Raw genomic sequence first — 16,371 nt, forward strand, 5'->3', positions numbered from 1 at the left:
AGGGAGAAGCAGACTCCCTGCTGAGCAAGGAGCCTGATGTGGATTTGATCCTAGGACCCTGGGATCATGACCTGAGCCAAAGGCAGATGCTTAACTGACAGCCATTCAGGAGTCCCTGCAAAAAGAATTTATTTAATTATTTTATTGACTTTAAAAAAAAAATAAAAATTGAAATACGCCATTACTACCTTCAATGACTGGGTTTACAAACTAAAATTTGGAAAATTTTGCATTAGCTATATGAGTTTTATTCTTTGAATATCTTGTGTCTTCTTTTTTGGTTTGGTTTTGTGACCTAATTATATTTTGATAATTTTGGAGAACTTTGCAACATCTTTTAAGATAAGAGTAGTTAAAGAAGAGGTACCTTATACCATGAAAAAGTTAATGTAGTTGCTAAATACATGACTTACTAGGTTGACTCTGGGGAGAGTCTCCTTTCCTGAGAAGAAGGGTTAAAAAATAGGGATGCCTGGGTGGCTCAGTGGGTTAAGCGTCTGCCTTTGGGTCAGGTCATGATCTCAGGGTCCTGGGATCGAGCCCCACATTGGGCTCCCTGTTCAGTGGGGAGTCTACTTCTCCCTCTCCCTCTGATACAACCCCTGCTTGTGCTCTCTTGCTTTCTCTATCAAATAAATAAATAAATAAAATCTTTTAAAAAAAGGGAAAAAATAGTGGATCTCAGTTTTCAAATACATCTTCTGAAGGAAAAGCCCATAGTTTTGTACTCTCTTTGTGTTTTATTTATTGTCTAACATCTTGTAGGTAAAGAAATCAAAAGAGACTGAAGATATACCAAGTGAACCATCTTTCCAGGATTTTGAGTACCCAGAGTATAATGACTACAGAGCAGAGGCTTTCCTGCACCAACAGAAGAGGATTGAATGCTACAGCAAAGCAAAAGAAGCTTATCGGATGGGGAAAAAACACGTTGCTACGTTTTATGCCCAACAGGTAAAGAGGAAAACTGATTATTATTTCTTTTTTTGTCACTTATGATATCTGAATAATCTTAAAGCAGGTAATACTCTTATTGTGACTAGATTAAGTTATTCTGGGGAACGTAGATTATGTTAAGTGACATAAGATATCCTAATATATAAGAAATGTGTGGTTCTGAGAATTACCTCTCCTTTAAATGCTCAGTTTCTATGGTTGCTTTGCATGTATGGCTTACATGAATCACAGTCTATTCTGTCAGTCCATATTTTCTTTTAGGATAAAATCTGTCATTTAGTACTACTTCTAAACAGATACAGGTTTTCTGAAGGGAAGACAACAGAATGTTAATATTGACCATGTCAGGGTGGAATTACAGGGGACTTGTGCTTTCTAGCATGTTTCTTGTGTTTCTAGCATGATATATTTTTAGTAATATATCACTTTTATGGTCAGAAAAAGAAAGTTGCATTAGTATCTTTCAGGGAAGTAGAATTTTGACTCAGGTTTATTGGACATAGTATTATAAGGAACCTATCTGATTTCCTTTTTAGCTTTGTGATTGCTTTTTGTGATTGAGTGGAGAAAGATATCAAACTGGTGTAACCCCGTGATTACCAATAACATACCTTGAGGGATGGCTTCAGGAGTAACCACAAGATGTTGAATGAGATCAGGATTATCGAAGGATAAACTAATGGAGTCCTTCTTGAGATAGGCGATGTTTATTTAAGTCTTCTTCTATGGTTTTTGGACTAGGAAATATGTTAGAAATGATGATTTAATATTTTAAGAACTATGTTATTGATTCACAGAAATTCACCTAAACTTTGGTGCCTTCTTGCATAGGCCATTGCATTATTTAAAATTTTAGATTTGTTGTTCCCTCTTTTGTCTTACCTTTTATTTGGGGCACTGTTTATTTCCTCATTTGCCTTCTAAGTAGCAAATAGCAAAAGTGTTTACTGGTGGTCTGTTTAAAATAAAAGGGTAGTCTCCATGAGCAGAAGATGAAAGAAGCCAATCACCTTGCTGCTGTGGAGATTTTCGAGAAAGTCAATGCCTCCCTGCTGCCACAGAATGTTTTAGACCTCCATGGGCTGCATGTGGATGAAGCTATAGAACACTTGATGACAGTTTTACAGCAGAAAACTGAAGGTAGGACTTGTGGTAATGACAAATTTAAAATGGAAAATGTGGGGCACCTGGGTGGCTCAGTCATTAAGCATCTGCCTTCAGCTCAGGTCACGATTCCAGAGTCCTGGGATCGAGCCCCGCATCGGGCTCCCTTCTTCTCTCTCTCTCCCACTCTCCCTGCTTGTGCTCTCTCTCTTGCTGTCTCTCTCTCTCTCTGTCAAATGGAAAAATAAAATCTTAAAAAAAAAAGTAAAATAGAAAATATGTTTTTGCTTATGTTGGTAAACTTGCCAATTCAGGAGATTCTCAGATACTCTCTCGGCTGAGGGCATCTGTGTCACATTTATAGATGTTTGTATTTAGGTTCATGCTTCAAGGGGACCTTCTTGGAAAAGAATCCTCATTGGCATAGTCATTAACATTTTCTTTTTATTTCCATATTTCATTTTTTTTTGTTTCAAGTTTTTATTTTAATTCTTGTTAGGTAACTCCCTACTTCAGTTTTATTTGTATTTCTTTGCTATATTTATTAAAGGGGGGACATGGTATAATCTGAGAATCCTCTGTGACTTATAAATGGGACCTTTCAGGAGTATCAGATATCTTTGTTCAGTAGACATTTATTAAAGCTAATAAATGTTTATTAGATGCCAGTTGTTCAATAGGTGTTCAGTAAAATGCGGAAGTAAATAAGGTGATAGGATTTTTACAGAATTATCACAGAAGGCAGGCTTTCAGAGTGTTTGCATTATGCAGGTGCTCCCTTTCTCCCTTTCTGCTTATATTTTGTCTTTGCAGGTTCAGGAAAGGCCACTACCTGCCTCTTCTCTAAGTTCTACCTCTTCCAAGGGGTTTGGATGAGGATCTTTTTCCATCCAGTATCATGTACTTCATATACATTAAACTATCTTGTTTCTTTTTCATTATCATTTGGATAATGGTAGCATTTAGAAAAAGTCAATCTGTTTTAGTTATTCCAGACTCCAATTCTAGAAGTCATCTTCTTTTACCACTACTAGAGTATTTTTGGATTCTCAATTTGGCTTTTTCTTTATCTTCCATTTTATTGTGGAGACATGGGAGTCCATGCCCCAGGTATGACCTCATAGCTCCATAATCCTGCCTTGTCTCTGATAACTATATTATTCTGGTTAACTCATGCATATATGATATTATATATTATATATCATATATATGTTTATATATATAATATTGTACTTTATGCAGGTTTATCAATTCAACATGTATCATTTATACTTAAATACTTGATGAAATATGATTAATATAGAGGTTAGAAATTCATCTGTTTACCATAAAAACCATCTTGAAAAGCTTACAGTAATATAATAAAACACCTGTATCCCCATGAATCCAAGTAACAAGTGATAACATTTTACCATGTATGCTTTACATTTTATTTTTACTCTTCCCTTTATATTCTTTCCAGGTATTTTTAAGATTTTTTTTTTTTTAAGTAATCTTTACACCCAGTGTGGGGCTTGAACCCACAACCCTGAGGTCAAGAGTCGGCATACTCTACCGACTGAGCTAGTCAGGTGCCTCTGTTCTTCCCAATCATTTTTTCTTTCTTCCTTCTCTTTCTGGTGGAAATCAAAATCTTTCAGTTTGGTTCCTGTCTAGTTTTCAGAATACCTTTACTATATGTATATTCATCAATAAACATTCTGTAGTATTTCTTTTGTGAATTTTAAGAAATGAATGTACATGGTTTCACACTACCTTCAACCAAACCGTTTATTTTCACTCAGCACAGTTTTCAAGATATACTCATGTTGATTGTATCATTTTTTTATTGTAACTGCTATTCTGAGTGTATCATAATGTATCCATTCCTCCACTCACATTTAATTATTATGTCACAGTGAGCTTTACTTTGCATATCAACATGTGTACTCTTATTGCTATCTTTTTTCCTGGCTTTTTTTTTTTTTAAGATTTTATTTATTTATTTGACAGAGAGAGAGAGATCACAAGTAGGCAGAGAGGCAGGCAGAGAGAAGGGGAGGAAGCAGGCTTCCCGCTGATTAGAGAGCCTGATGCGGGGTTTGATCCCAAGACACCGAGATCGTGACCTGAGCTGAAGGCAGAGGCTTAACCCACCGAGCCACGCTGGAGCCCCTTTTCCTGGCTTTTTATGTTGAAAAATTAAGAACCCATAGAGAAGTTGAAATAATTGTATAATAGACATCCGTATATCTTTTACCCAGATCAATCAGTTGTTAACCTTTGGCCACATTTGCTTAATCTGTTTAAAACTGCTTTTTGCTGAACCATTTGAAAATAAGTTGTTAACCACTGTGGTACCTTACCTCCAAATACCTTAGCATGTTTATCTCTTGAGAACAAATGCATCCTTCTACAGAATCACAGTACCATTGTTACTTTTAAGATATTTAACATTGTTTTAATAATATTGTCTAATATACAGGCCACATCCACATTTCTCCAGCTGTATGGAAATGTCTTTTACAGCTCTGCCATTTTTTCCCCCTTAAGCCAGGATTCAGTCAGACATTATATGTTCCGGCTGATTGCCCTGTGTCTGTAGCCTGCAGTAATATAGAAATAGTTTGGGGCACCTGGCTAGCTCAGTCAGTGGAACATGTGACTCTCGATCTCAGGGTCATGAGTTCGAGCTCCGTTTTGGGTATAGAGATTACTCAAGAAAAAATAGGAATAGTTACGCTGCCTATTTTTTGTCTTTTATGTTGACATTTTTGAAGACTCCTAGCTTTTGGTAGATTGACCTACAAGTTTGTCTGATTCTTTCCTCATGATTAGATTCATGAGGTGATGTTGAATTATCCTTGATGAATACATCAAAAGACATAACATTGCCATTTTGGCCCATTATTGGTGATGTTAAGTTTGATTTCTTAGCTAATGTGGGACTCTGCTAGATTTCTCTATGTAAATGTACCTTTTCTTTGTAATTAACTAGTCATTTTTGGCAGTTTGTAACTTTGTAACTATGTGAATAACTAACTGTTCTCGTGTATTTCACCTAGTATTTTTGGCATTGATGGTTCTTGACTGAATCAATTATTATATTGGTAGTTGCATAATGGTGTTTTATAATTTGTGTTCATTCTGTGTTTATTGGCATACATTTTTAAAAAAGATTTAAAAAAAATTTACTTATTTGAGAGAGAACAAGCAGGGAGGGAGCGGCAGAGGGAGAGAGAGAGACAGACTCCCTACTGAGCAGGGAGTCTGATGCAGGGCTTGATCCCAGAACCCTGAGATAATGACCTGAGCCAAGGGCAGAAGCTTAACCCACTGAGCCACCCAAGTGTTCCTTTGAGCAGACATTTTTTGATAAATGGTCCCCCCCCTCAGTTGTTTTTTAAAAATACAATTTTAGAAATCTTTGAGAAAATCTAGAAAACAGTAATAATTAAGATTAGAAAAGAAAAAATTTAAGAGCAGTTTAAATACATTATTTAATCTGGAGAAAAGAAAAACCGTTAGAGAAGTGGTTGTAAGAGAACATTTTGTCTGTAGAGGATGAATAAATAACTTACTCAATAAAAAATTTGATTATCTTATATATTCTAGGTATCAAGGATAGAACAGTTAGACACACGGTCTCTATTTTTTATGGAGTTTGCTATCTAGTGGGGTAGATGACAGGGAGCAAATAGTTACGTAATAATAAGCATTGTGATACAAAAGTACAAGTTGCCATGTTACATTTAGCATAAACTTCCAAGTCTCTGTGTAATCTCTTCCTTTCCTGCCTCCCCATTCTCATGTTGTATTTCTTCCTCCTCCTTTTCTGTTTATCTACATACACTGTCATTTCTTGCCATGCAGGCTCCCTGTTAAAAGCCTCTTGGAGTATTCCCGTGTATCATGGTATTTATAAAAAGTTTATTGTATAGTTGATTATTAAAATCTGCCTTCATGGCCAGGAATTGAGTCAGTAATGATTATTGAATCATCATTGTTGAATTTCATTCAACACCCCCCCAAAAAACTTTTAAATAAATGACTGAATAAAGGGTAGGTATTCCTTTCATTTTATAGATGAGGAAACTGATGATTTAAAAAGTTTAGTAAAATGGAAAATAGTGTTGGTAAGGATGTGGAAAATTGGAGCATTTTTATTTGTTAGAGAGAAAGAGCACAAGCAGGGGAGTGACAGGCAGAGTCAGAGACAGGCTCCCCGTGAGCAAGGAGCCTGATGTAGGACTCGATCCCAGGACCCTGGAATCGTGACCTGAGCTGAAGGCAGACACTTTACCCAGGCATCCCTTAACCCTTTATGTTGCTAGTGGGGATGTTAAATGGTACAGCCACTGTGGAAAAGGTTGGCATTCCTCAAAAAGTTTAACCTAGGGTTACTGTATGACCCCGCAGGTTCTGCTCCTAGTTATGTACACAAGAGAATTGAAAGCACAGTTCATCCACACACAAACTTGTACATGAATGTTCACAATAGCCAAAAAGTAGAAACTAAATGTCTATCAACTGATAAAAGGGCAAACAACATTTGGTGTATCTATTCAATGGACTATTATTCAGCCACAAAAAGAAATCAAGTAGTGATACATGCAACATGGATGAGCCTTGTAAACATGCTTTGTGAAAGAAGCCAGGTACACAAGGGCCCCTTTTTATATGATTACCATTCATATGAAATGTTCAGAATAGACAAAACAATAGAAACAGAAAGTACATTAGCGGTTGCTGGGGCTAAAAAGTATGGATTGGGAGTGACTGCTCAACAAGTACAGAATTTCTTTCTGAGATGATGGAATGTTCTGGAATTAGTGTTTATGGTTGCACAATATTATACTAAAAGCCACTGAATTGTACATTTTTAAAATCATGAGCTTTATGTTGTATTAATTGTATCTCAATAAAAAAAGATTACAAGAAAATAAGTTAAATAACTTGTATAAGGTGATACTTGGTCAGACCCAAGATACAAACCCTTTCTGAAGCCAGGCCTATCCTTGTGCATGTTGCCACCTGTGGTAGTCTGTAGTTGCAGCGAGTCACCACCAGATGGTAGTATTGTTGAACAGAAATACATCCAAGGGACAATCTGTGGCTCTGCCCTCCATTGCTTTTAGTAATAAAAGGAGATTGTCAAACTTGGGAGTGAACAACAAAAAAGATATCAACCTTTATGTGACTTCTGGTTGGACTATGCATCACCAGCACCTATGAAGTTTTTACTACTTTGTAGGGATTTACAGGGAACAGAGGAACGGGTTAAATGGTACCATGAGGATACAATCAGCAGTATTCATGCTGTGAAAATCTAGGATAAATACACCAGGTTGTTTTTTTTTTTAAGATTTTATTTAGTTATTTGTCAGAGAAAGAGAGAGAGTGCACAAGCGGCAGTGCGGCAGGCAGAGAGAAAAGCAGGCTCCCTACTGCGTAGGGTGCCCAAGGCGAGACACAATCCCAGGACCCTGGGATCATGACCTGAGCCGAAGGCAGCCGGCCGCTTAACCGTCTGAGCCACCCAGGCGTCCCATAAATAAACCAAGTTTTTCAACAAATTGTTCAGAAAAACCCAAGAGGAGGGAGAACATTTAGATTAAAAGTTACTTCAGGAATATATCAATCAAATGCAATGTGTGGACCTGTTTCAACTGTGACTTAAGCAAACCACTGTAAAAACATTTTCTTGAGGGAAAATTTTAGCCATTTTTAGAAGCATAATATTAAGGAGCTATTTATAAGGTATGGTGGTGATATTGTGATATTATGGTTTGTTTGTTTTTTTTAAAAGTCCTTATCTTTTTGAAATACACACAGAAATATTTACAAATGAAATGATAAGAAATCTGAGCTGGGCTTAAAAATGAGTTAGTTTTTTGTTTTGTTTTCTTTTTTTTTTTTACGGTGATAAATGTTAGGAATAGTGTGAAATTTGGGAACCTTTAAACATACACATTAATTCATTCAGTAGCCATCCTTTGAATGCCTACTTTTATCTGAGGGACGCAGTTTTAACTGTGAAACATTTTCAGAGCAGTGAATTTAAAAATGAGGTGGTATGAATGACTGCCCTAGCTGATAAGGGGAGCAGCAGTGAAGGAGTGATGAGAGGGAATTATGGATAGTTATGAGAGTTGAGGTTTTTTTTAAAGTAAACTTTGTAATATCACATCTATGAAGAACAGTGTACAAGTAATAATTGTATAGCATAAAAACTCTTTACAAAGTGAATACCCTGTGTATGTAGCACCCAGGAAGAGTTGAATTTTGAACAAAATATTGCTTGAAGTAATGGGTATGGCCTAGAGTAGAAATGGAAATCTTGGGGCGCCTGGGTGGCTCAGTTGGTTAAGTGTCTGCCTTTGGCTCAGGTCATGATCTCAGAGCCCTGGGATCAAGCCCTGTGTTGAGTTCCTGCTCAGCGGGGAGTCTGCTTCTCCCTCTCCCTCTGCCCCTCCCTCCCTGCCCTGCTTCTACTCTCTCTCACTCAAATAAATAAATGATGTCTTTTTAAAAAAGGAAAGAAAGAAAGAAAGAAATGGAGATCTTAAGCAAAGAAGGAATTAGGAAAGCAAGGGCAACATACCATCTTAAAATTCTAGGCTAAATATTGCCTTGGAGATGGGAGACTTGAAAAACTGTGGATCTGCTGGAGTCTTAGGGCAACTTAATGAGCAGAATATAGAATATTTATATTATGTATATTTTATGCTAAAGGTAAAATTTGTGCTGTTTGTGACTGAGGAACAAATATTTATTAAATTCATTAAGTCAAGTCTTACACTGTTTTTGTTATTTTATTGTAGCTGTTAATTACTTTTTGGATTTATACATTTGATTTTCACCTGGTCATATCCAGAGCAGGAGCTGTAATCTTACAAGAGGCCTAGACTCATTTAATATTTAAAAACTATCTCTTGGGTGGCTCAGTTGGTTAAGCGGCTGCCTTTGGCTCAGGTCATGATCCCAACGTCCTGGGATCGAGTCCCATATCGGGCTCCTTGCTCGACAGGGAAGCCTGCTTCTCCCTCTGCCTCTGCCTGCCTCTCTGTCTGCCTGTGCTCGCTCTCTCTCTCTCTCTCTCTCTGACAAATAAATAAAAATCTTAATAAATAAATAAAATAAATAAAAATCTTAAAACAACAACAACAAAAAAAACTCTCTTTAGAAGAGTTTTTTAAAGGTTTTTTGTTTTTTGTTTTTTGTAATCTCTATACTCAACAAAGGGCTCGAACTCAAAACCCTTAGATCAAGAGTCACATCTTCTTCCAACCTGAGCCAGGCAGGTTGCCCTTAGAAGAGTTTCTTAACAATTATCTTTAACAGTAAGACTGTATCCCATTTTCCTGATAAGGAAACAGGCACAGATAGGCTAAATAACTTGTCCATGGTCATACCATCCAGCCATTAACAGCAGAGCTGTTAATCCGACCAAAGCTGGCTGGCATCAAAATACTTAATTAAAAGGGTCATTGTGAAGATTCTTTTTTTTTTTTTTAAGATTTTATTTATTTATTTGACAGACAGAGATCACAAGTAGGCAGAGAGAGAGGAGGAAGCAGGCTCCCTGAGGAGCAGAGAGCCTGATGTGGGGCAGGACCCTGGGATCATGACCCGAGCCGAAGGCAGAGGCTTAACCCACTGAGCCACCCAGATGCCCCCATTGTGAAGATTCTTAGTTAATAAATTAAGTTGCTTAAAGCAGTGCCTCACTCCAAGTATGTAATAATTGTTAGATATCATTAATATTGTTATTGTCATTATCATTATTTTAGAAAGAAATTCTGGTAGGACACAGAAATCTCCTTCCCCACAGGGGAATAACTTTCACTTGTGTTTAGGTGGATGAGTTGCTTTGAGGCTTCTGTACTTAAACAGTATAGATGAAACATGGATTTAAAAACCTCAATTTGGGGGCTTTTTGAATTTATAAATATCTAAATCCCCATGAAAATAATTTCATATGTGTTTGAGTAGTTCAGGTTTGTTTTCCATTGAGAATGTAAGATAAATGAATTTTAACTGTTCCAATTCCTGTTGTAACAGAATTTAAGCAGAATGGTGGGAAGTCCTATCTGTCTGTGATTACGGGGAGAGGAAACCACAGCCAAGGAGGAGTTGCTCGCATCAAACCAGCCGTCATTAAATACCTCACAAGCCATAGCTTCAGGTGAGTATAGATTTCTGTTATTGATAATGGCAATTGCCCATATACAGATAGTAAACACTAGACATATGCTCAGATGGTTTATTAATATAGTTAACTAAATTTAACCACCTGGTATTAGCCACAAGTTTATGCTTAAATTATGATACAACATTCCCTGCTGGATATATGATGTTCAGAAAACCCGAAATGAAAGACAAATGTGTTTCTTGTTGAAGCAATCACTTGACAAAACTATTTCTATCATAAATTCAAAATTTAACAGAAAGTAAGTATAATTGTGTTTTTTTGATAATGTATTATCCAAGATAGTGAGATTATATGTATCATAGTTTAAAATTACTATTTATGCATTCATAGATTTTGGAAGGAGTTGGGGGTTTCTACTAAAATATGATTATAATTTGGATTTTTTTAAACTTTAGCAGAAGCATCCAGTCACTATGAATCTATACATCTCTGTAAATCAAGTGTTGTTAATGATCTTAACTAACAAACATGACATGTCCTTTTTCATTAAGTGATTATTATTCAATAACAGGAAATGACAAGAAAAGTCTAAGAAAAGATCTGTTGATGGATAGATTCCCTGAGGATGTTTATCATTAGGTACCAACCTCCCCCTGCTTCTAGTTTTAGTTATGTTTATGCCATGTAATAAAATGTCGTTTGGCTACATTATAGGAAATGGTAACATTAATTCTGAGCATGCAAACAGGTGACATTTCAGAGTGTCTGTTAAAAAAGTAGTTGGACTAGAACATTATCATGTTGGGATTAATGGGCTGTTGTAGAAACTAGTGTTTTTTAAATTTCACATTAAGGGCTTGGAAGCATTTCATGGCCTGATGAATCAGACTTACGATTATGTTAGATATTTCTTTTTAGTACTCACTTAATGTGTAGAAATAATGTAATGCAGACATCAGCTTATCCTTCAGACAGCATGCTCTTCTTCATGAAGGTCAAGTTCAGGCTCAAGAGTTTTGAAAAATCTTAAATAACTACTAAGTTAGGAGTAACCCCTAGCCTTAGGATTCTTTATTTTTACAATGAATTGAAGGATACATAAGCATAGATATTGGTCCTGGATGATTGACTTAATAAAGGAGAATACTTTGATAGTAAATATTATATTTGGCATAGACACTTGGAATTGATTACATGCATGATATATTCCTTAACCATTTTGAAATTTTTACCTAAAATAAGTCTTTTCTCATTTCTGTAGGTTCTCTGAAATTAAACCAGGGTGCTTGAAAGTCATGCTAAAGTAAAATAAACGTCCTTGACTTAGACGTGTGAAGGTTTGTAGGTTAAACTTCGTTTTATTTGCGGTAAATTTAGTCATTTTTACTGTAAACATGTGTTTATTAGAAATGTCCAGTTATAATAAAAACATTATGATGATGTTTTTCAGAACTCAAAAAAATAGTTTTTTACTGAATCAAATGCCAAATATGTTGTCCATTATATTAAAGAGAATTTTTATTGATTATGAAATGTCTAAGAAAAGTATTAGCTGCTGTTTTGAAGTTTGAAGTGCTCTGACTCTTTCTCAGAGAAAAAAATGTTACCTTTGTATTAATTGTTTAACACTTAGTAAAATCCTAAAGGCATCTTTGAAAGGTATTTTAAAGTGCTTTGAGACCTGGTTCATGCCCATCAAAGCCTTGTATTAAAAGGAGAAGTAGAAGCAGTAGTAGTAGTAGTAGTAGTAGTAGTAGTAGTAGTAATGAAGAAAAGAAAATCTAACAAAAACACTTGAATACTTTTTGATTTCAAAACTAAATACAAAAGAAAGTTTCATTTTGCCATATCTTACAGGAAGGAAGGCATGCCGTTTGCACTTTCCTTGGTCTTTATATGATCTTGATCTCTTACCTTTTGTTCCGTGTGTGTGCATTTTCTAGGAGGAAAGTTGGAGCCTGAGATTATATTACAGTTTTATACCTTCTGTAGGCAGAAAAGTTTTTAGAGAAGGAGAAATGGTTAATCTACCAAGTATTGGTGTCTTATAGAACTGCTTCTAGAGCTGTCTATGTAAATGGTATTTAAGACGGTACTAAAGAGCTATATTTTATATTTGAAGCATATGATTCCTAAAGTGCAGTAGGTTAAAGTCCTCTATTAATTTAAAGCAAATATAGAAAACATTTTTGATATAATCTTAAAAGGAATCTTTACAATTTGAAAGTTTTTTACCCTTGTTTTTAAAATGATCCAACTTTTTGAAGGGAAACTTTGACTTCTTCTTGTGTGTGTGAGCTAAAAAGTCCTGTTAGTATGTCAATTATAATTTCATTTATGCAAGTTTAATGTGGTAAAGTATAATTTTCCAACATGAAACAATGGCTTATTGACTTCGGATATGGAGACTGTTTCCAACATATGTAATTTAACAAATGGTTGTGTTGTTTTTTGATAAGCTTAAAAATCATTTGGATCAGGAATTACAGGGTCGAACTGTTACTGAAAGAATCCTGAATTACAGAATGGTTTCCCAAAAGAACAGACATTTTAATGAAAATAAAACTCAAAAACATGTTTTTATATATCATGAAAGCATGCTTTTAAAAGAGCTATATCATTAAATTTATTTCCACAAAAATAAAAATAAATTTATTATTTAGAAGTGCTCAGTGAGTGGTATTGAAATATTATTCTTATGTTTGATAATAATTTGTTTAAAAAAGAAAAACCAACAGTTTAGCATATTTTTTGTAACATCTAAAAGAGTTGTATACATTAAAAATAAAGCAATTCATTTCAAGAACTTATTATGAAACCACAGTTGTTAATGAAATAAAATATTTCTATGTATAAATTAATATGATTTAGGAAGTGTGAATAACAACAGTGCTAAAACCTGGAGTTATTCGAGTGTGTGCAGCTGCATACTAGCTTTCCATGTTTTTATAGTTCCTCACCCCATTTAAAAAAGTGTCACTTTTGTGCACTTCAGCTGAATTTATTTGTGTTATTGTAATTATGATTAACATGGGAGCAGTCAAAAAGAACAAGGGGTGAGGTATTTTGTGGGCAGAAACCAAATGAAAGAGGTTACGTTTTCTGCTGTACCAACCTCAACTTTAGGCTTTATTTTGGTAGATCTAGGGTATTTTTCTTAATCATCATTTATAAGTATTTAGGCAAATTTTGAGCATCTTGTGTTTTTATGAAGTTGTTTAATTCTAAACGGCCTTCCACCCCATTGTCTAGCATAGTTTAAACAACATAATTATGAAAGAAAATTTTATAGTTGCTCTTTTCTTGTTTTGCCCGTTTCTAAATCCTGCATGCCAAAGTTTCAGGGCTTATCAAATTCTTCCCTTGCTTTCCAAATCCTGTGTGTCAAAAGTAAAGACAGTGTGGGGATTATCGAAGTTTTCAGGTATTGGTGTATTTGTGCTAATACAGGACTCATTAAAATGGCTCTTTGCAAGTATATCGATCTTCTAAAAGTATAACACTTCTGTAGTTTGGAAGGTTTTAGTAACAATTAATTCTTTTAAGTAGCCTCTCACTTGTATCTACCAGGAGAAAAAAAGAGAGCTAATGTGGAAACCACAGGGGAAGTAGGTTGGACTGAGGAAACCCTTTAACAGTATTTTCAATTCATCCACTTCCTTACTTCAACATGAGACTTGGAAGCATGTTGTCTTAGATTTATTGGCTGTTCATACAGTTCTGTATTATTTTCAAGTTGAGGTTTCATCACTTTATTAGTGTTTCTATACTATTTGCAATTCTATGGCCTTTAAATATAGGACATATTATATGGTAGAAAATCTGACTTATACTTTAAAGTGTCTTGCATATTATAACACATTTTGAAAAGAAAAGCTAAACAATTCTTCTGTTGGATTGTTTCCAGTCCTTATTTTGGTCTTTCTCTTTTTAAATTCAAGTGTTTTGTGTGTGTTCTTAGAAAAAGAACATGTATAATAGCAAGATTGGTTATTTCTGAGCTGGAAATTAGAAACTTTGAGACTCAGGAAATTGCTCTGACAATGTTTTAACTGCTCTCAATTTAAGAAAATGACAAAATCTATAAAAAAGACACAAAAATAACGTGTGCTGTTTTTTTTCCAAGTGTTTTTTCCAAGTGCTTTTCCATTGTGCAATGAGGTGAAGTTTGGTAATTTTCTGTGGAGTGGTTAAATATTGCGTATTTTTATTTACATGGTAAAGAAAACAGATTTAAATGTTTGTGTGGCCAAAAAAAGTGTCATTTAAAAGGTAAAGTAAATTTATGTAGAATGTATGTTAATGGTGCTTATTTTTAAAATGTAATTGAAGTTTACATATTACTTAATGCCTCTACAGAATTTAGTAGAGAAACAAGGCTGGCATACATGTATATCCTGGAGAGCCTTTTGTAACTTAACATTATCTAATGACAAATTTTATTATTTTCCTTAAAGTTGAGCAGTTGACTTTTATGGTCCAAATGATGAACCTGTTACTAGCAAATGATTGAATTAATGGTGAAACTTCTCATTAAAATATAATATTGCAGCTATCAGTTGGAGAATATATTATAAGATTTTCAGACAGTGTATCAGAAATGAAATGTTTTTATTTGTATAAAGAAAATGTAATTTTGCTGTTAACTCTGTACTTTTTTATTGAAAATGTTTTATAACTTTGCTTTTAAAATTTCTTATGAAACCATTTGCAAATTACATACTTAATTTAATAAAATACTTTAGCCACAGTCCAGTGTGAGGAAATCCTTCATTTGATGTGGTAGGATTAGTGGTTTAAATATTAAAATATGTATTTATGTGTAATTTTGTAATTTCAAGGAAAAGAAAAGGGTCATAAAAATTTTATTTCTGTACCACAACTTGTGTTCTTAAATTATTTTGCTATAGCAAATTGGGGTCCATTTTTGAACTAGATAAACGGATTAGCTAGGTTTGTTTTTTCACACCTTTGTATCTTTGGACTGATAGCAAAATTAAGAATTGGCTCTAAGAAACTCAAGTAATACTTTAATTAATATTAAAGATTTGTGAACATTATTCACTCCAAAGCAGAATAATTCACCCATTTACTGAGGACTTCAAAATATCTGTTCAACAAATATTTACTGAGCACTTGTTACTGGAGATACAACCTGAGACAGTTTCTCCCCACAGGTATCTTATAATTGTAGTCAACTATCCCTGTGTAGTTACTTATATTGTGAAACACTTCCATATATGTTATATTTTAAGGCTCAAGAGAATCTTATTACATTGTGTCTTACAAAGTCTAAGAGAAGGTGACCCATTGGCTCATTAAGGGCAGAGGTAAGACTTGAACCTGGGTTCTCTAACTCCCAACTATAGAGGAGTTACATTTTCATAAGAATAAAAATAATTACTTGGAAAGAAAGAATATCCTATTACCCCCAACTAAGAGAGATGTGGCTACACAGTACATGTGTTTGAAAAACTGCCACTTATAAATCTGCCTTCCTCCCTTATACAGAGGAAGCTGGTATTGTGGGGTTTTCCCAATAACAAACATAAAAGTTCATTTTTCTCCTCATATAAAATTCCAGAGCTAAGGACTGCAGGACCAATGGGTGTGCTCTTCTCCACGAAGTTTTTGGAGATCTGGGATCCTTTTATTTTAGCTCACCACTCTTCTCATACCCCAGGTGTGGTCATCGATTCCTAAACCAGGGTGGTGGGTAGCTCGAGCTCTAATAATCACATCTGCATTCTGTTGGAGGAAGGACAAAGAAGAAAGGAGCAGTGGGCAGGGGCCAGTGATCTTTTGTGGAAGATTTTTGGAAGTTGCCATGCAATACTTCCACTTACATCTTATTGGCCAGAACTTAGTCATGTGGTCATATCTAGCTGCAAGAGAGGCTGAGAAATTGTCTTTATTTCAGTCTATACATTCAGCTAAAATTTGGGCATTCTCTTGGAGGAAAGAGAATGTGTATTAGGGGAATTCATGGCAGTTTCTGCCACATCATTTTTGACCATTGGTTGCAAATAATGTGAAAATCAGTTCTTGATGCATTCTGTCAACATATCTTTGTTGACGATTACCCTGTGCTAGCAATAATAAAAAAGGAAATCACAGTTTATTTTAACTTAAATATTCAAATAATATTACTAACCAACATGGATGATTAGGGTGGT

At 35.0% G+C, this 16,371-nt stretch overlaps 1 protein-coding gene across 1 annotated transcript in view; it reads left to right on the forward strand.

Annotated features, from left to right (window-relative positions):
• N4BP2 (NEDD4 binding protein 2) overlaps positions 1–13,003 on the forward strand; it is a 69,270-nt gene extending 56,267 nt beyond the window's left edge. The window contains exons 14-17 of the mRNA XM_080796754.1: positions 766–954; positions 1,929–2,097; positions 10,105–10,228; positions 11,457–13,003. Of these exons, the coding sequence (XP_080652880.1) occupies positions 766–954; positions 1,929–2,097; positions 10,105–10,228; positions 11,457–11,502 (528 nt within the window). The 3' untranslated portion in view covers positions 11,503–13,003. The remainder of the gene's footprint in view (positions 1–765; positions 955–1,928; positions 2,098–10,104; positions 10,229–11,456) is intronic.
• Positions 13,004–16,371: the final 3,368 nt, after the last annotated feature.

The sequence above is a fragment of the Martes martes genome, assembly GCF_963455335.1.
Source record: "Martes martes genome assembly, chromosome: 2".
Taxonomy (NCBI): Eukaryota; Metazoa; Chordata; class Mammalia; order Carnivora; family Mustelidae; genus Martes; species Martes martes.